Source organism: Palaemon carinicauda, chromosome 28, assembly GCF_036898095.1.
Source record: "Palaemon carinicauda isolate YSFRI2023 chromosome 28, ASM3689809v2, whole genome shotgun sequence".
Lineage (NCBI taxonomy): Eukaryota > Metazoa > Arthropoda > Malacostraca > Decapoda > Palaemonidae > Palaemon > Palaemon carinicauda.
The window spans coordinates 29,030,685-29,050,739 of record NC_090752.1 but is presented as its reverse complement, the minus strand read 5'-3'; the positions used below and the strand labels follow the sequence as shown (position 1 = coordinate 29,050,739).

General features: G+C 48.4%; 1 protein-coding gene across 1 annotated transcript in view; it reads left to right on the top strand.

Moving 5' to 3' along the window:
* Window positions 1-20,055, top strand: part of PolrMT (mitochondrial RNA polymerase) — a 229,510-nt gene that overhangs the window by 12,081 nt on the left and 197,374 nt on the right. The window contains 1 exon segment of the mRNA XM_068351814.1: window positions 9,271-10,169. Within this exon segment, the coding sequence (XP_068207915.1) occupies window positions 9,271-10,169 (899 nt within the window).

Here is a 20,055-nt window from a genome sequence, read left to right as displayed (position 1 = left end):
AGTTTGTGTGCTTGTTATCAATGGAATCTTTCTCTGGTATTGGAGAGAAGCAGTGTGTCAGTTTCATGTCTAAGCTTGCTGATGATCCCATCGTTTGTGTTCTCTTTGCAGGGGGGCATTATTAATAGGCAGTTATCTCCCTGTAGTTCTTCTGCAGTGGAAAGAACTTTGTAAGAAGAATAGAGAGGCTAAGATGGTTTCTTTGAATGCAAATTTGGGAATTCCAAAAAAGAAGCTTTATAGCTCTTTCCTCTCCTCTGCTGGAACCCAACTCACAGTGTTGCCGGTGGGTCCTTTTTGAGCTCGGTTCTTGGGAATTTGGTACCTTCATCGTGAGGGTCAGGAGTTACACCTGCCCCTGCTGAAGCAAATACTCCTTTGGTTCATGATGAAAGTTTGCTAGAACTTCAAAAGTTCAAACTCGCAGCAAATGTTTTTATGTTGAACAGGTTTACATAAGTCCTTTTATAGTTTATATGTCAAATATCTGTTTTTCAATATTAAACTTAGCCGGTGATCATATAGCTGTCAGCTCTGCTGCCCGACAGAAAAACCTAAGGACAAAATACGCCAGCGATCGCTATACAGGTGGGGGTGTACATCAACAGCGCCATCTGTCGAGCAGATACTCAAGTACGCCATGTCAACACAGAACCAATTTTCTCTCTGTCGTGCCACTGGCAAGACCTACTAAATACGCTGTTACTAACTGGATTTGTTTTCACATCTATTTGGTGAAGTACACTATTCCAGTTTTGAGCTTTCGCTATGCAGGGGTTTTATCTTCATTTCAAAACTTGAACTCGTTTTGGATAGATTTAATTATGGTGACAAAGAGAGTATGGACTCTCTTTCACTTTTAAATGGCCGACCCTTCCCTTAGACGGAAGTGTGTTTAGGTTTTTAGTAATTTTGCTTAACACGTTATAGATCTATATATTTTATATCTCCGCCTTTATTAGGCCTCTTCGATTAACTTTCCATTTATTATAAACATATAAAAATAAATTTTTATGTTTTGTTTATATGCGACCTTTCCTGATAGTAGGCGGTCCTAACTTGGAACCGAAGTTAATCAATGTTGAGCCCGTTATATCGTATTTAACCTTTAAAGAATTTAAAACTTTTTAAAATTTAATGTTTTATGAAAGAATTTCTTTGATAGTCTCGTACTGTTTTCAAAGATGAACTAACGTTTAGTTTTTTGGTCTACGCAGTTGTTGACGTTCAGGACGTTCAACATGCGCTCTATCGTTACGATAGAGAGAGAGTGTATCACGGTTTCACTTTGCCGTAAGAGTAAACCGATTCTGGCGTTTCGTTCATTCTTTCTTAGCTTAAATGGTTTAAAATTCTAAATTAAAGGAACTTTTTATTTGGAAAACCTTTCAGTTTTTTCCTTTAGCAAATAACATGTTTTGACGATATATAATTGGGCTCTTCTCTCAGGTGCGCAATCAAGAGAGAAAGAGAGAGAGAGATAGAGACGGAGGGAGAGAGAGGAGAAAAAAACGTTTCGTTCAAGCGGGTAACGTTGTTCTCGTTTTACTCTCCTCCCTAGTCGCTGTACGGGGAAGAAGGTAAAACGTTTCTAGGGTTTTATTCTTGTTCCCAGGCTATGTGCGGTGAGAGATTGTAAACGTAGTTTATTTGAACTAGTGTTTAGTCTCTTTCCCAGCCACTGAATTCTTTATCTTTATATATGTTTTCTGTTGCATTATACGACTGTTTTCGCAATTACTACCTTTTAATGAAGGGTAGGATTGCGTGCTTCAGGTAGAAATCAGTAAAAGTTTCGATTTCAGTGAAATAAGTGCAAAACAGAAAATCGAAGTGATAAAGTGATATGCGCAAAGTGTTACAGTGTTGCGTCCGAGGGTTCGTCTGTTCGTGCCTGTCATTCACCTAGTCCGGGACCTCTTGCAAGCTCCCAAGCCCAGGGGAGAAGTAATGTCGAACGACTTATGGGTTCGTCAGGCCTTGATCAACGAACAGACGTTTTTCCCTCCGTGGTTTCGGGCGTATCTACCCAAGATCGCCCCACCCACACAAAGACGAGAGAGCCCATTTACTTCTCGTCTGCGGAAGAGGTTTCTCGTAAGAAACCATGGACCAAGGTCTCGCAGCTTATTAAGTGCAAGTCGGTCCCTTCCGCGCAAGTCCAACGGCCCAGGTGTAGCCACTGGGTCAGTTCGGACTCGCTGTAGTCTTCCGATGACTGCACACCTCCTAAGAGAGGTAAAGCGGTACCGCAACAGGCAGTAACACCGTCTGTTGCCGCACCTGCTGCTGTAGACCCTAAGTGGTCTTTGCTACAGTCTATGCAGACACAGTTAGCATCTTTTTTGCAGGAGTATCGTGCGGAGAAGGTTGACGCTGCACCCGTTAGCCTACAACCTACCACCGTTGTGCGCCCAGCAGACGCTGTGGCTGCCTGCTCCCACACTCCAGCTGTGAGAGCTCCTCCACCCATGCGCAGTCGACTCTGCCAGACGCATGCTGACGTTCACAGACGCACGGAACCCTCCGTTGACGTGCGTGTGCTACCACAACAACAGGAGGGTGGAGTTAAGCTGCCGTGTTTTGACACGGTGCGTCAGCCTCCGCAACCCACTGTGGTTACCGCCACTCGCCCGCAGCAGACTAGTCAGTCAGGAGTTGAGGCTTCCCCACACAGCTTTGGTTGTTGCCAGCTCACAGACTGTCAAGCAGTTACATGACGTTGCCTTCTGGTCTGCTACTAATGCACCAGTGCTGTATGTCCTCACGCACCTGTTGTGGTTGACAGTTCAGTTTTTTGACAGTTCACAGACTGTCAAGCAGTTACATAACGTTGCCTTCTGGTCTGTTGCTAATGCACCAGTGCTGTATGTCCTCACGCACCTGTTGTGGTTGACAGTTCAGTTTTTGACAGTTCACAGACTGTCAAGCAGTTACATAACGTTGCCTTCTGGTCTGCTGCTAATGCACCAGTGAGACCCTCACTGAGATAACCTAGCTTTTCTCGGACAAGGTTCCTGTAGATGAGAAAGTGCTGTTCTCCCTCCTACTGATATTCCTTTGAGGACTCTGTCATTTGGAGAGGAGCCTTAAGCTGCTTAGCCTCCTATGGACTTTAATTAAATCATGATGATTTTTTAAGGATCTTCGTCCGGATCTTGTAACTGCTGCTCCTCGTTCGCCCCACGTCAGAACTTACACTAGGCCTAGCTACTTCGAAGCCGTTGTTGTTAAGCTAGTGCTCTCTCGCTCTCCTAGAGAGCGTTACGTTGGCTAGGCGACTGGTTTTTGCACCAGGAGGAGTTTTAGGGATACAGCCTTTTGATTTCCCTTCTTTTTAACTGGCTTATAGAGCGAGAGTCTGATAGGACACGAGAGAAGTTCTCGGCTTGGGAGTTCATGCCTCTGCCCAGGTAGACTTCTCAATTCTGGTAGACTCGCCCAGGCGCCTAGCCAGGAGACGCTCCAGTTGTTTACAGGTCAACTTCTCAACTTTTGTCGAGCCTTTGAAGTTTTGCTGTACTATTATGTCACACATAACAAGGCTTCCAGGGATGGTAAATGGTTCCGCTTCAGTCGCTAACCCCGTCTGTTGCCACACCTGCTCCCGTAGACCCTAAATGGGCTTTGCTGCAAGACATGCAGTCCAAGCTTGTGTCCTTGATAGAGGACTTAATACGGAGAAGAACCTTCTGGCCAACAACCTTCCTACCGGTTGGTTGTGCGCCCTGTTGACGCTGAGGTATCCTACTCGCGTCTGCCAGTTGAGGTGGTTCCTCCACCGAGGCGACCCAGTGTGGGTTGCCAGTCGCACGTTGACGTTAAGCGACGCTCGGAGGTGGTTGTTGACGTTCAGTGTGTCACTAGGAAGACGTTCAACAACCAGCAGAGGTGACTTGTTGTGACGCAGTGCGTCAACCTCAGCAACCCGGTAGGGTGTTGACTGCACAACCCAGACAGTCTAGACAGTTTCGGGTTGACGCTGTACTTCCTCGCGTCCCCATGGTTGTTGACAGTTCACAGACTGTGCAGCAGTACCATATATTGTGTCCGGCTCCGTCACGCATCCACCAGTGCGACCGGATTCAGTGAGTCAGACGTTGCCCACTCCGTTGCCGTTTCCTCATCAGTTTCGGATGAGGAACCCTCTGATGAGGACGTTGCTGAACAAGACGATCAACCCCCAGCCCTGCTATCCATCCAGAAGATGCTGAAGAAGGAACGCTGCCCAGTCAGGCTGTGGATGAGTCTGGTAGGGACACTGTCATCCGTGGATCAATTTGTGTCACTAGGAAGACTACACCTCCGTCCTCTTCTATACCATCTAGCTTTTCACTGGAAAAAGGACAAGACGCTAGAAGCGGTCTCGATCCCGGTTTCCGGAAAGATAAAGTCTGGTCTGACTTGGTGAAAGGACTGTATCAACCTTAGAGAGGGTCTTCCCCTGACTGTTCAGACTCCCAACCACGTTCTCTTCTCGGACGCATCGGACGTAGGCTGGGGTGCGACATTAGACGGTAGGGAATGCTCGGGATTATGGAACTCGAGTCAAAGGACAATGCATTTCTACTGCAAGAAGCTACTGGCAGTACGTCTGACCTGGAAAAGCTTCAGGTCTCTCCTTCAAGGCAAAGTGGTGGAGGTGAACTCGGACAACACCACGGCTTTGGCGTACATCTCCAAGCAAGGAGGGACCTACTCTCTGACATGGTACGAGATCGCAAGGGACCTCCTCACCTGGTCAAAAGGTCTAGATATTTCACTAGTAACGAGGTTCATCCAAGGCAACTTGAATGTCATGGCAGATTGTCTCAGTCGGAAGGAACAAATAATTCCAACAGAACGGACCCTCCACAAGGATGTATGCAAGAGACTTTGGGCCACCTGGGGCCAGTCAACCATAGATCTCTTCGCAACCTCGATGACCAAGAGGCTCCCAATATTTTGCTCACCAATCCCGGACCCAGCAGCAGTTCATATAGATGCCTTTCTACTAGATTGGTCACATCTAGATCTATATGCATTCCCTCCGTTCAAGATTGTCAACAAGGTACTGCAGAAGTTCGCCTCACGAAGGGACAAGGTTGACGCTAGTTGCTTCCCTCTGGCCCGCGAGAAAATGGCTCACCGAGGTACTTCGATGGCTAGTAGACGTTCCCAGAACACTTCCCCTAAGGGTGGACCTTCTACGTCAGCCACGCGTAAAGAAGGTACACCAAGGCCTCCACGCTCTTCGTCTGACTGCCTTCAGACTATCGAAAGACTCTCGAGAACTAGAGGCTTTTCGAAGGAGGCAACCAGAGCGATTGCTAGAGCAAGGAGAACATCCACCCTTAGAGTCTACCAATCGAAGTGGGAAATCTTCCGAAACTGGTGCAAGTCAGTATCCGTATCCTCGACCAGTACCTCTGTAACTCAAATAGCTGACTTTCTCTTATATCTGAGGAAAGAACGATCTCTTTCAGCTCCCACTATCAAGGGTTACAGAAGCATGTTGACATCAGTCTTCCGTCACAGAGGCTTAGATCTTTCCAACAATAAAGATCTACAGGACCTCCTTAAGTCTTTTGAGACCACGAAGGAGCGTCGTTTGGTTACACCTGGTTGGAATTTAGACGTGGTACTAAGATTCCTTATGTCAGACAGGTTCGAACCGCTACAAGCAGCCTCCCTGAAAGATCTCACCTTTAAGACACTTTTCCTGATATGCTTAGCCACAGCTAAAAGAGTCAGTGAGATTCATGCCTTCAGCAAGAACATCGGATTCTCATCCGAAACGGCTACATGTTCTACAACTTGGTTTTCTAGCCAAACACGAGCTGCCTTCTCGGCCTTGACCAATATCGTTCGATATTCCAAACTTATCGTATGGTTGGAAATGAACTAGAAAGAGTCTTATGTCCTGTAAGAGCTCTTAAGTTCTATTTTAAAACCTTTACGAGGCCCGTCTGAAGCTTTATGGTGTTCAGTTAAGAATCCATCTTTGCCTATGTCAAAGAAGGCTTTATCCTATTTTATCAGACTGTTAATACGAGAAGCTCATTCCCATCTGAAGGAGGAAGACCAAGCTTTGCTGAAGGTAAGGACACACGAAGTTAGAACTGTCGCAACTTCCGTGGCCTTTAAACAAAATAGATCTCTGCAAAGTATAATCGACGCAACCTATTGGAAAAGCAAATCAGTGTTCGCGTGTTTTTATCTTAAGAATGTCCAGTCTCTTTACGAGAACTGCTACACTCTGGGACCATTCGTAGCAACGAGTGCAGTAGTGGGTGAGGGCTCAACCACTACAATTCCCTAATTCCATAACCTTTTTTAATCTTTCTCTTGAAATGTTTTATTATTGTTTTTGGGTTGTCCGGAAGGCTAAGAAGCCTTTCGCATCCTACTTGATTTGGCGGGTGGTCAAAGTCTTTTCTTGAGAAGCGCCTAGATTAGAGGTTTTGATGAGGTCCTTTTGTATGGGTTGCAACCCTTCATACTTCAGCTCCTAGGAGTCGCTCAGCATCCTATGAGGATCGCGAGGCTCAGTAAGGAAGACGTACTTAAAAAGGCAGAGTAATTGTTCAAGTCGACTTCCTTACCAGGTACTTATTGATTTTATGTTTGTTATTTTGAATAACTGCTAAAATGAAATACAAAATACTTAGCTCTTAATAATGTCAACATGTAATGCTGGTCTCTACCCACCCCCCTGGGTGTGAATCAGCTATATGATCACCGGCTAAGTTTAATATTGAAAAATGTTATTTTCATTAGTAAAATAAATTTTTGAATATACTTACCCGGTGATCATAAATTAAAGGACCCTCCCTTCCTCCCCAATAGAGACCCAGTGGGCAGAGGAGAAAATTGGTTCTGTGTTGACATGGAGTACTTGAGTACCTGCTCGACAGATGGCGCTGTTGATGTACACCCCCACCTGTATAGCGATCGCTGGCGTATTTTGTCCTTAGGTTTTTCTGTCGGGCAGCAGAGCTGACAGCTATATGATCACCGGGTAAGTATATTCAAAAATTTATTTTACTAATGAAAATAACATTTTAATGTTATGTTTTTAAAATATTTTACTTTCATTTTCATTACTTTTTATATCTTTTATTCATTTCCTTATTTCCTTTCCTCACTGGACTATTTTTCCCTGTTAGAGCCCTTGGGTTCATAGCATCTTGCTTTTCCAACTAGGAATGTAGCTTAGCTAGTAATAATAATAATAATGATAATAATAATAATAATAATACTCTCTTGTACTCATACACCTGACAACACTGAGATGACCAAACAATTCTTCTTTGCCCGAGGGGTTAACTACTGCACTGTAATTGTTTAGTGTGTACTTTCCTCTTGGTAAGGGTAGAAGAGAATTTTTAGCTATGATAAACAGCTCTTCCAGGAGAAGGACACTCCAAAATCAAGCCATTGTTCTCTAATCCTGGTTAGTGCCATAGCCTCTTTACCATGGTCTCCCACTGTCTTGGGTTAGGGTTCCCTTGTTTGAGGGTACACTCGGGCACACTGTTCTATCCTATTTCTTTTCCTTTTTTAAAATTTTTGTAGTTTATATATGAAAGATTTATCCTAATGTTACTATTCTTAGAATATTTGATTGTAATTGTTAATTACTTCTCTTGTAGTTTATTTATTTCCTCATTTCCTTTCCTCTCTGAGCTATTTTCCCTGTTGGAGCTCTTGGGCTCATAGCATCCTGCTTTTCCAACTTGGGTTGTAGCTTAGCAAGTAATAATGAGGATAATAATAATAATAATGATAATACAGTAAATGAAATTTTTGTTTCTTCACAAAGTTTCAGTTAAATACTCACTGACAATGCTGGCAATAATTTAATTTCTCAATCAAACAGGTTGCGCGATAGCAGTCATTCAGGGCACGACAATTGTAGTTTGTTAGCTTTTTAAGTATGCGCCATAGTGATAAAATGCTACATCAGATGGTTAGGCGTAGGCATTGCTATTAAAAATTAATCATGATTCAGATTATCCTTAATTTCTCCAATCTTGCACAATCTCTGTCACATCGAATGTTATAGCAGTAACCCAATTGTTCAATGACTTTAAAAACCGACTTAGTACTTTCCTGTCTTTATTTTTTGCATATGGTTCCATAATTGAGGTGGGTACAAGTTGAGACAAAATCAAACTGACTTATAACTAAAGTTAGGAAAAGTATTTTTGATATGGAATGGACAACCATCCTTCCCAACAGTTTAGAATGATCGTTTAAGGTGGCGTGTTGAGGAAAAACATTACTTAAATCGCATACATGTATTTTGAAACTAAGAAAAATGAAATAAAACAACATTAGTAATAACAAAATCATCATGTAATCAATACTTGGCAAGATGTGTAAAGGCGTTTGTTTCTTCGCTATGATCAGAGATGAACGTAAACAAAACAACGGATTCCAATTTTGATGGCGTGCTTTTTGGCGTGGCTAGAAAACGCATGATATAAAATCGCCTTTGTTTTGATAACTTTGGATTTTCAATGATACAACAATAGCTAGTCTATAAAGTGATGGTTTTGCTATTCACCAGTTGTCTTATTCAACAGATATGACTTAAATTTTTTTAAATTAGTACTAATTTTAGGTCGTGTTACAAGGGGAAATATTTGGTATTTACACCCTTCCTGGTTGTAATTTTAAGCTTTTTCAAGTTATTAACACTTTAAAAGATTTTAAATGTTTCATATATTTATAAGAACAATTTGATATTAGTAAGAATACATTATAGTACATTGAAAGACATGAAAATGGGTGGTAAACACGTTTGATTAGGCAAGTTTCTGTTTGCCATGGCCCTAATAGAATTATTTCGAAAAATGTGATTTTCCATTTATGCCGTGCTATTTTTCGACCAAATTCTCGCATAATTCGTGAACGTGTACTGTATTTTATAGGTTCACTTAAACTAAGTAGGATCCAACATTCATATATTCATTTTATATACTGTAGTGTAGTTCTGTCCCCTTGCCAGCATCAGATTTGAGTTGATATTTACTGAAGGAAAACTAAATTTAGTTACAGTATTCCTTTTTACTTGGTAGCATATTTTCATTCTAATAAGCATAGCCAGTACTCCCAAAACAAATAATTGCCTTCATTATTTTGTAAAAATGGCGATTGTGTTAAGGTCTATTTAAAATGAGTTTGCATTTTCAAGAAAATTAAAATTTCCATTTTTATGTTCACAATTACCAAAAATAAAGTAGCAATAAACTTTGTAACTGTTCGTACTCTTTATTTCAACAGAGAAGGAGGATTCTTTGTTGGAAGGCAAGGCTAAGGTAAAACGGCTCAATCAGCATTCTTTTGACCAGACAATGTCCTTTTTTCAAGGAGCTTCTGCTTCCATACCTAATGATGCAAGTTGTCCTGAGACACCACCCTCTGCACACCTAGAGGAGGTTACATTTGAAAAGTTTAACAATGTCTTGCGAGATAATTGTGAGAAAGTGCTTCCAAGTGTTCTTGATGTAAATGATATAATTAAATGGAACAAAGGGGTAATGCATACGTATGATGAAAATTTTGTGATAAGCGATTGTGATAAAACTGACTTTAAATGTTTACCAGATAGTCAGTGGGATATTGATACAGTTAGGAAATTGTGTGAAAATGAAAGTGAAACTTTTTCACAAAGCACTTCCATAGACCTTGCAAGATTATCCTCACCATTAACAGGCTTTTCTCATGTTAGGGAAATGGATTTCGGGGCAGATGTAAAATCCATTGGAGTTGAAAAGAAGACGGGAGTACTTAAGAAAACAAAGAAAAAAATCGTTTCTACTAAAAAGAAATCTGCATCAAATGTGAGTGCTGATGCTGCTAAAGACAAAAAGAAAACTGCTACCAAACAGAAATCCATCAAAATGACAAGAAGTGAATTAGTTAAAAATCTGTCAAAAATAGAAAATAATCCCTATGGCATAAGTAGTGAGCATTTAGATGAAGCTGTATTGGAGGGATTAAGTGATGCTTTAGATAAGAAGAAAATGTCATCCAAAGGTAAGCAGCGTGAGGGAGGCAGTGCAAAGATTTTCAAGAAACAATTGCAACAAGAAAAACAGTTTAAGGAAATTGTTACTCTAAAGCACCAATGCCGTGAGATTCTCTTCAACCAGGCTTTAGAAGCATATCTAAGTGTTTGTGTAAGTATACCTGCACATTTTAAGACTTTACTCATTTCCTAGATTTTATTGCAGATTTGATATACAGGTACTTGCATAATTGCAATCATCAACTTATTTAGAATAGATATATTCTTTATGATGTATTTGAAATGTGTCATTTTCAGTCTTTTGTTGCAGGCATTTTCTGTCTGAATTCCCATTTGTTCCGTAACTGGAATACAATCCAACGCTGTTTATAGGGGTATTACTTTTGGCATAGAAAGGACGAGCCATTAGATTTTTAGCGAGGGTTAACTACCCATACCACTAGTTTGTGAGGGGCGGTTAGTAGCTACCCATCTCACTCACACACCTGTGACTGTAACTCTCTGCTTTTAGCTCAGATAGAGAACGGTTGTTACCGCTCTTCCTCCTCACCAATTTGGGCTGCCATTATTAATCTTTTTTGTGCATTTTATTTTCAGTTTGCATGTGTGCGTGCCTGACTTGCCGCCATGCGTACCTGCCCTGGGCCCAAAGACTGCACTTTTATATCCGCAGTGGACACCGACTCCCACAAATTATGTCCAGCTTGCAGGGGCCAATGGTGTGACTAGGAAAACAAGTGTGTTGAGTGTTGGGAGTGGTGTGCCTCCCAGTGGGAAAGATTTGGCGACAGCAAAAGAAGAAGTCTAAAAGGGATTCTTCTCCTTCAGGGGTTTTCTCAAAGCAAAAGAAACCCTAGGCTGCTTCTTGTGCCACTCTACCTTCCTCCGAAGCTCCTTCTCAGCTAGCTTCCTCTGGGGAGCTGTCGAGCATTAGCGCAGGCCCTTTAACTCCTGGTCCTCGAGAGACGGTGTTGCTTCCCCTAGCGAAGTGGCCTTGTCTCTCCCCCCGGGGGAATCCTTACTCATTTCTTCTATTTTTCAGTTGTGACCGTCCCTGGGATTGCCCGGTTCCCCTTCCGAGAAGTTGTTGGTGCAGCTCCTTCAGCGAGGTGCGGAGATGCAGAGGTCTTCTGTTTCAGAGTTTGACCCGTTGGCCCTCTCAGTGTTGACCTCGTTGTGCCTGAGGAGTCTTCTGCTGGCCTGCCCGTTGACTTCGTTCCTGCCTCTTCCTATTCTACGTCCTCAGCTGTAGAGGACTACGCTCCCCCCCTCTCTGACCATCCTGCTGGTGATCACCTCTCATTTGCGAGAGAGACCATTCATAGAGAGTCCTCTTTGGAGGCCTGTGGAAGATCAGCTTGCTGGTCAACCCTCCCCTGCAGAGACCCGCCCTCTCGTTTGTCGCCTTCATCAAGTTCCCCCTCCTCTTTGCCTCAGATGTGCTCCTTCACCTTCGTTGAAGAGACGGTGCTTCGGCTCTTCAGTGTTGTCATCAGAGCGATCCCCTTCGGAGGATCTGTCTTCTGCAAATTCTCCTGGTTTTTTACCCTCGCCCGTTTCTCCGGACTCAACGCAGTCTTGTCGTTCGCCTGCTCTGCAGCATTCAACAGACCATCCTGCCTCTCCATCTGTTCGCTAAAGTTCATGACTCGCTGGCAGGTTCGAGCCTTCCTGTCTGTTCGTCGACTCGTCACCGAGAAGCTGCTCGTTGTTCGCCAACTAAGATCTGCTCATGATCTTCTCCAGCTGCTGATTCCCTTTTTAAGGTCACACCCCTTCATGACGGCCTCCGGCTCGTTGATCTCCAACTCGCCGATTGACAACTCGGCGTCTCACTGTTTGTCAGCAGCTGTCGACTCGCCAGTTTGTCGGCAACTGTCAGCTGTGCTTTGAGTCTCTCGTTGTTCCCCAACAACTCCCCACTCTACCAGAGAAGAGGGTAAACGACATCAGCCGCTGATCATTGCTCACCATCCCACTGATCGCTTAACGATCTTCTGACGACCGACAAGTCTCTTCTCACAGGCAGCAGCTTCTTGTGACCTCGCAGCCACAGCACATCATCAGCAAGAACCAGCTCCCGGCTGAGTGACGCTGCTCGTGGGAAGAAAAACCTTTTAGGTCTTCTTCTCTAGCTCCAGAGCCTTAGCCAGAGAGACGTAAGCCTCCTCATCGTTTGCCTTCGTCTTGTTCACTTCCTTGCAAACGCAGACCATCGCATTCGCTGGGGCGAGTGGAAAAGAGTACACTTGAGGAGTTCAAGATCCTGAAGATTTCCCCCATCATGGCTCATTCTGTTTTCTGGGAAGGGGACAGCAGCACCACAGCCTTCCTTGAAGACTGTCCGGACAGCAGATAGGGCTCCCTTGTGGAGGCCCTTTTCAATGTTCCCTTCAGGGAACTTTCCGATAGCGCTGCTAAAGGGCAAGAACCATGGTTTAGAGAATTTGATATAGCTGTTAGCCAGACTTTTGCCTTAGGCATCCCTCCAGCTCTCTTCAAAGACTTCCAGGATCCCTCCGGAGGAGTCTTCCTCTCAATCTTCGGATCCAAGGTGAAGATCCATGGTTTCTTCCAAGTGTGAAACTTTGGTTTGTTCTGTAACCGAAATACAAACCACGCTATTTACATGGGGTTTTACTTTCGGCGTAGCTGAAATGACGAGCCATTAGAATTTTAACGAGGGTTAACTATCCCCGCGCTAGTTAGCAAGGGGTTAGGGGAGTGGTAGCTAGCTACCCCTCCCCCCCTCACACACCAGTGAACTGCTTCTCTTCACTTTTGGCTCGGGCGATGAGCAGACGTCTCTGCTTCGCCCTCGCATTGTTGACAGCATTAATTTTTTTCTTTCAGCTTGTGTGCTTGAAGTTGGCCTCTTCCTTTCTTCCCATCATGCGGAAGTGCCCTGGACTCCCCGACCCCCCTTGTGGAACGTTCATGTCGGCGGTCGAGACGGACCCTCACTCCTTATGCCCGCAGTGTTGAGGTCAACGGTGTGAAAGTTATAATACATGTAGTGAGTGCAGGGAGTGGCCTACCTCCCAGTGGGAGAGGTTTACCCGGCGGCGTAAGAAGAAGCTTAAGCGGGACCGTTCTCCTTCAAGGATTGCCTTGAAGAAGGAAGGCTCCAGGGACTCTTCTTCTGCCGCCCGAACCTCCTCCGAAGCTCCCACTCGATCGGTCTCTCGCGAGAGGCCGGCGAGTGGTAGCGCAGGCCCTTCTTTTGTTTCCCAATCTCGGGGTTCGGGAGAGGGCATTGCCTCCCATAGCGAGGCAGCTCCCCCTCCTGCTCCGGGGGAGGGCATTGATTCTGTTGATGACCATGTAACTAATGATGATCTCTTACAGCTTTGGGCTTCCTTGGGGCTTAAGGGCTCGCCCTCCAAGGAAGCCCTGTTTGACCTGATCCAGTTGGGTGCAGCTGTCAAACAGTCGCCGGTAATAGCAGAGGTAGATCCTCTGTCTATTGTCGACGTTGTTGTGGCAGAGGCTTTCGACGGGTTGGGTCAAACCCCTGCTGCGGTTGCGGTTGTTGCTGAAGGCTCAGTTCCCCCCTCCGAACATCCTTCGAGGGAGGAGCTGGGTCCTATGGTCTCTCCTGCGGGTGACTCTCCCCCTCGGGGGAGTGCACTGACAGAGACTCCTCTTCGGAGGACGGACGATGGTGTTGCTGTGCCTCGAGGTCGTCTTCGCTGTAAGGCTCGGCCTGCTCTTCGCCGTAAGGCTTGCCCTCCTCTTCGCCGTAAGGCTCGCCCTCCTCTTCGCCGTAGAGACCTTCCTTCTCCCTACAAGGGAGTTAGAAGGCGCCTCTTCGGGTCTTCGCCTTCGACTTCCCCCGCAGAGGATCCTCCACGTCGAGAGCAGACCGTTGCAGCTGCTTCCTTGGACCTCTCCGCAGATCGTTTGCGATCTCCGACGCCTGCCAGACTTCCCAGTCTTCCATCCCCGTTCCTGGACGCGGATACCCAGTGGGCGCCTACGCACCCCGTTGTCCAACGGGCACCGGTCCCTTCGGGGCAAGAGGGCTTTTCCCCACAATGTGGGTGAGTCTCTCGAGCGCCAGGTCTTACCTGCGCGCACGCAGTCCTAGAGGTTCCTTAGCTAGCGCACATGCGCTCACAGGTCCCTCTGGACTTGCTACGCCCGGCCGATCTCCTGAGTCTCGCCATAGATCTCCTGCACGCCACCGCCCTTCTGCTTGCCACCACCCTCCTGCTCGCCCATGCTCTCCTACGCGCCACCGCTCTCCTGTGCCTCAGAGACCTCCTGTGCGCCAGCGTTCTCCAGCTCGTCAGCGCACTTCTGTTCCTGCTACGCGCAATGCACGCCATCGGTCTCCTGAGCGTCCACGATCTCCTGCTTGTCAGCGCACAACGGCTCGCCCTGTTCCTGATGCGCGCCAACGTTCGCCCGCGCGCCCACGATCTCCGGATCTGGGCGCAGGCAGGGACACTGTCCCTCCGCCTCCTCGCCGACATTCGCCTACGCGCCAGCCATCGCGCGCACTCTCCTGTGCGCACATCTAAGCCAGCGAGTTCCTGCGCGGCGCGCCCACGAGATGTCTCCTGAGCCCGCCCACGAGCGGTCGCCTGTGCGCACTTCCTCACCCTCTGGTCCTGCGTCCCAGTTGGTTCCTTCTGAACGCGCAGCTGCGCGCCAACGATCTCCTGCATGCCAGCGACCTCCTACGCGCCCACGCGATCCTTCACCTGCGCGCAAGCGCTCGCCTACGCGCCAATGCTCCGGATCTCCACAGGTCGCTGAAACGCCCACGCGCTAACTCGCCTGTGCGTAGTCGTTCGCTTGTTCGCGCTACGCGCCATCGCTCGCCAACGCACCGTCACTCGCCATCGCTCGCCAACTCATCACCGATCGCCTACGCGCCATCGTTCTCCCGACCGCCAGCGCTCGCCCTTGCAGCCTCGCGCACCCTCAACTGCGCGCCCACGCGCACCTTCGCCTGCGCGCCCACGCGCCCTTGCCCATGCGCCCGCGCCTTCATCTCCACGCGCACGCGCGCACGAAACAGCGATTCAACCATCGCGCGGGCGCCAGCGCGATGCCGCCAGCGATTCCCGCCGGGTTTCGCAGCGCGCCCAACCGTGCGAGTCTTCGGGGACGCGTGCTTCCAGATCCTCGTCTTCGCGATCTCCACCCCGCAAGCACAGAGCTACGCACGTCCTGGAGCAGGAAGAATCTTCGTAGAGGTCCACGCAACATTCTTCTTTTCAGGCAGGTCCCGTAGTATCCACTACTAAGGATCAGCCGATCCCCTTCCCTCCAGTGGGTGTTGCTGACACTGCGTCGGTCAGCCGCCAGCCTTGGTTCGGCTCCCTGATCAAAGCGGTCGTGCAGGATATGAAGCCGGCCCTCGCTGATCTGGGACTGAAACCAACGGCACCCGCGTCCCCGCTGAAGAGAAGGAGAGGAGTGGACTTCGTGGTTAAGTTGGCTCCCAAGAAGTCCGTCGGGAAGGCCCCTTCCCCTTCGCAGACGCTTTCTCCTTCCCCTGAGGACGAGGCCTTTCCGTCCTCAGGAGAATCCAACGAGGTGAGGTGTTCTCCCACGGAACCAATGGGAGGAACCCCACCTCGAGGAAGAGAACCGTCTCGCGTGGAGAGGAGCCCCCAGACTTTTTTGCTTGAGTCCTGTATCCCTCCCAGGAGGGAGCCTAAGGACTCGAAGGCTACTCCTAAGTCTTCCACCCGGATTCGACCGGAGCTACCGAGACCCCAGGAGAACGTCCACGTATCTCCCCAAGTAGAGCTACTGGGGACAGGAGACCTTGCTGCCAGTCCACAAGGAGGAGAACAGCACGAGTCAGAGCATGCCTTCTGGCAGGTCCTGAGTCTGATGAGGCAACTCAATAGATTCAAGGACCCCGAGACCGCCCCTCGCGAAGGCAAGGACACGTTCCTGGACCAAGTCTACGGTACCCAGAAGCTCCCAAAGGCCAGTGCGGCTCTGCCCTGGTCCCAGGGAGTGAAGAGTGCCAGAGACAAGGTTGAAGGCCAGCTCGCCGACCTCGCCTCCTCCAGCCGTTCCTCTGCCAGGAACAAACTCCTCCGACCTCCTCGTGTACAGCAGAGGAGGTACTTCGAGATCATGGGGGAGTCTTGTTTAGCTCTTCCCCTCCACCACTCCGTGGAAGAGCTCTCTAGGGGGATTTCTCTCGAGAAACTCTCCTCCCGGCAGGTGTCATTCTCGGCTACGGAGACCCTAAGCCAGGAGAAGGTTGCGAAGTGTGCCATGCAGGCCACTTTGTGGCTGGACATCTGGCTGGGGTCTCTGGGCATCCTGTTGCGATCTGAGGACTTGTCCAAGGAGAGCACCAGGAAGGCCCTTGAGACTTTCCTCCTCTCGGGCACTCGCTCCATCGAGTTTTTAGCTCACCAAGTTTCGAACTTGTGGGCAAACTCGATCCTAAAACGTCGGGATGCCGTGACCGAGAGGTTCCACTCGAAAGTCCCAGCCATGGATGTCAGCAGGCTCAGACACTCCTCCATCCTTGGAGAGAGTTTGTTCGAGCCCAAGGATGTCGAACTGAAAGCTGAGAGGTGGAGGAAGTCGAATCAAGATTCGCTCCTCCAAAGGGCCCTTACATCTCAGCCCTACAAGCCTCCAGCCCCTCAACAACAACCTCAACAGCCTCGTTAGTCTAGGACATCGAGACAGGCTCCGGCAGCAAAGGCCAAGGTGTCTAAGCAGCAGCCCTTTCCTGTCAAGGACAAGAAGGGCGGAAAGTCCTCCAGGGGAGGTAAGAATCCTAGGGGGAGCGGTCGAGGCCGTAAACGCTAGGATTGGCAATCTCCCTGTATGTCCACCAGTGGGGGGATGGCTACAAAGTTGCGCGAACAGGTGGCAGCAACTCGGGGTCGATTCCTGAACGATCTCTGTGATCAGCCAAGGATATCGCGTCCCGTTCATAACATCTCTTCCTCCCCTGACAGCGAATCCAGCGTCGTTGAGCTCCTATGCCATGGGATCGGTAAAGGGGCTAGCCCTTCGGGCAGAAGTCGAGACCATGCTCAAGAAGGATGCTCTCCAGGAGGTTGTCGACGGCTCCCCAGGCTTCTTCAGTCGACTCTTTCTTGTAAAGAAGGCGTCTGGAGGCTGGAGACCTGTCATCGACCTCTCGGCTCTGAACAAGTTTGTCAAGCAAACTCCGTTCAGCATGGAGACAGCGGACATGGTCAGACTTGCAGTGAGACCGCAAGACTTCATGTGCACTCTGGATTTGAAGGATGCGTACTTCCAGATCCCAGTCCATCCGTCTTCCAGGAAGTACTTGAGATTCAGCCTAGACAACAAGACCTACCAGTTCAAGGTGCTGTGTTTCGGTCTCTCCACAGCACCTCAGGTGTTCACCAGAGTGTTCACCCTGATTTCCTCGTGGGCACACAGGATCGGCATCCATCTCCTCCGCTATCTGGACGACTGGCTGATCCTAGCAGACTCGGAGTCGGCCCTTCTTCGACACCGAGACAAGATTCTGGAGCTTTGCCAAGATCTAGGGATCATGGTAAACCTCGAGAAGTCTTCTCTGCTTCCAACTCAACGACTGGTTTATCTAGGCATGATATTAGACACCAATCTCCACAAAGCCTTTCCATGAGACGACAGGATAGCAAGGCTGAGGAAGGTCGCAAGACCTTTCCTCGGACGGGAAGCCCTTCCAGCCCAATCTTGGTTACGTCTCCTTGGTCACCTAGCCTCCCTGGCCCGTCTAGTTCCGAACGGCCGCCTCAGGATGAGATCCCTACAATGGCGGCTCAAGTCCTGGTGGAATCAAGGCAATGATTCCCCGGACACTCTGATCCCCATTGGGCCCGCGGAACAGACGGATCTGCAGTGGTGGCTGACCGACGAAAACCTTCGAAAGGGAGTGGATGTTCTCGTCCTCCCCCCGGATTTGATGCTGTTCTCGGACTCGTCAAAAGAAGGGTGGGGGGCCCACGTTCTGAACCAGAGGATCTCAGGCCTATGGTCAGAATCAGAAAGGTGCCTCCACATCAACCTGCTAGAAATGAAGGCCGTCTACCTGGCCCTTCAACACTTCCAACAGGTCGTGGCGAGCCACTCCGTGGTGGTGATGAGCGACAACACCACAGTAGTGGCTTATATCAACAAGCAGGGAGGTACCTTTTCACAACAGCTATTCCATCTTGCAGTAGAGATACTGAGGTGGACCGAAGTCCACTCGATTCCACTATCAGCTCGCTTCATTCCCGGCAAAAGGAATGTGCTCACCGACAGTCTGAGCAGGGCATCGCAGATAGTGAGTACTGAGTGGTCTTTGGATCCTCAAGTAGCCAACAAAGTCCTGACTTTGTGGGGTTCCCCGACAGTGGACCTGTTCGCGACAGCTTTGAATTTCAAGCTGCCGCTGTACTGCTCCCCAGTCCCGGACCCCAAGGCACTCTGGCAAGATGCCTTCCAACAACGGTGGGACAACATCGACGTGTACGCCTTTCCACCGTTCTGTCTGATGAGAAGGGTGCTCAACAAGATTAGACTATCGGTCAATCTGTCAATGACCTTAATAGCTCCGCTATGGCATCACGCAGAGTGGTTCCCGGACCTTCTGCAGCTCCTGAGAGAACTCCCCCCACGACACGAGCTACTCAAGCAACCACACTGCAATATCCTCCACAAAGCCGTAGCATCGCTTCGGCTTCACGCCTGGAGACTATCCAGCGTCTCCTCGTTGAGAGAGGCTTTTCGCAACAAGTTGCGGACAGGGTGTCTCGACACCTGCGAAAATCATCCGCAGGGGTCTACCAGGCGAAGTGGAGAGTCTTCTGTGGTTGGTGTCGTGGGAGGTGTATCTCTCCCCTCGATGCCACTATTCCAGCAATAGTGGAGTTCCTTGTGTATTTGCGGAAGGAAATGCGCCTTTCAGTCTTGGCGGTGAAAGGCTATCGCTCAGCCTTAAGCTTAGCCTTCAGGCTGAAAGGAATAGACATTTCTTCTTCGCTGGAACTTTCTTTACTCATACGAAGCTATAAACTTACCTGCCCTCAGTCGGAAGTGAGACCTCCTCCATGGAACGTGGTTGTCCAGTGAGAAGTCTGAGGCGTTATTTGAAGAGAACGGCTGCAGTCCGTCCTCGCGTGCAAGCCCTGTTTGTGAGCACGGGAAGGACGAAGAGGAGGGTCACCAAGAACACTATCTCTGCTTGGATCCGAAGGGTCATCCACCATGCTTTGAATCCAGACCCTCCTCCGTCACGTCGTCCCAGAGCACACGATGTCAGAGGCATCGCTACGTCTCTGGCTTTTAAGAGAAACTTCTCGGTGACGCAGGTGCTACAAGCTGGGGTCTGGAAGCGTCAAACGACCTTCACAGCCCACTACCTGCAGGACGTGACCCACAGGAGCCTTGATATATTCTCGATCGGCCCTGTAGTGGCTGCACAACAGCTGGTCTAACCTCAGGCTCCTTAATGGACAGGTAGCAGAAGGTTGAGGGCATTGTTACCTGGTTTTAGTCTGCATGAATGAAAGAGTATGTCTGGCCCTTACTTCTTTCTTCATCCTCCCCTCTCTTGGGGAAAGCAGCATCCTGGGTTCTCTGCATAGCTAACCTCGAACCTCTGCAGGTAAACCATGCTTCCTTGTGTTCCTAGTATTAAGTTGATACTGTCGCGTCCCCCATACCCTGACGAGGTGGTATTGGAAACGTCCTAGCCTAGAATTCCATCTAAAGGACTTCAGGTCAACTTCCTAGGACGAGTCACACTTCAACCTTCCACTCACAAGGTTATGTAGGCCGCACGTTCCTTGCGGACCAAGGAACTTGCGAGGTGCAGGGACACTTTTTCTCGAAGTGCTGCTCACTCGGATTCTGAGTCCCCGGGTAAAGCCAAAGCCAGTAAGGCCGGGACTTTCCTCCTTACCTAAGGGGTAAGTCACCCCATGTAAATAGCGTGGTTTGTATTTCGGTTACGGAACAAATGACAAATTCGGAGATAATTTGTATTTTTCCTAACCATACAAACCTTAGCTATTTACACATATTTGCCTGCCAGCCCTGTC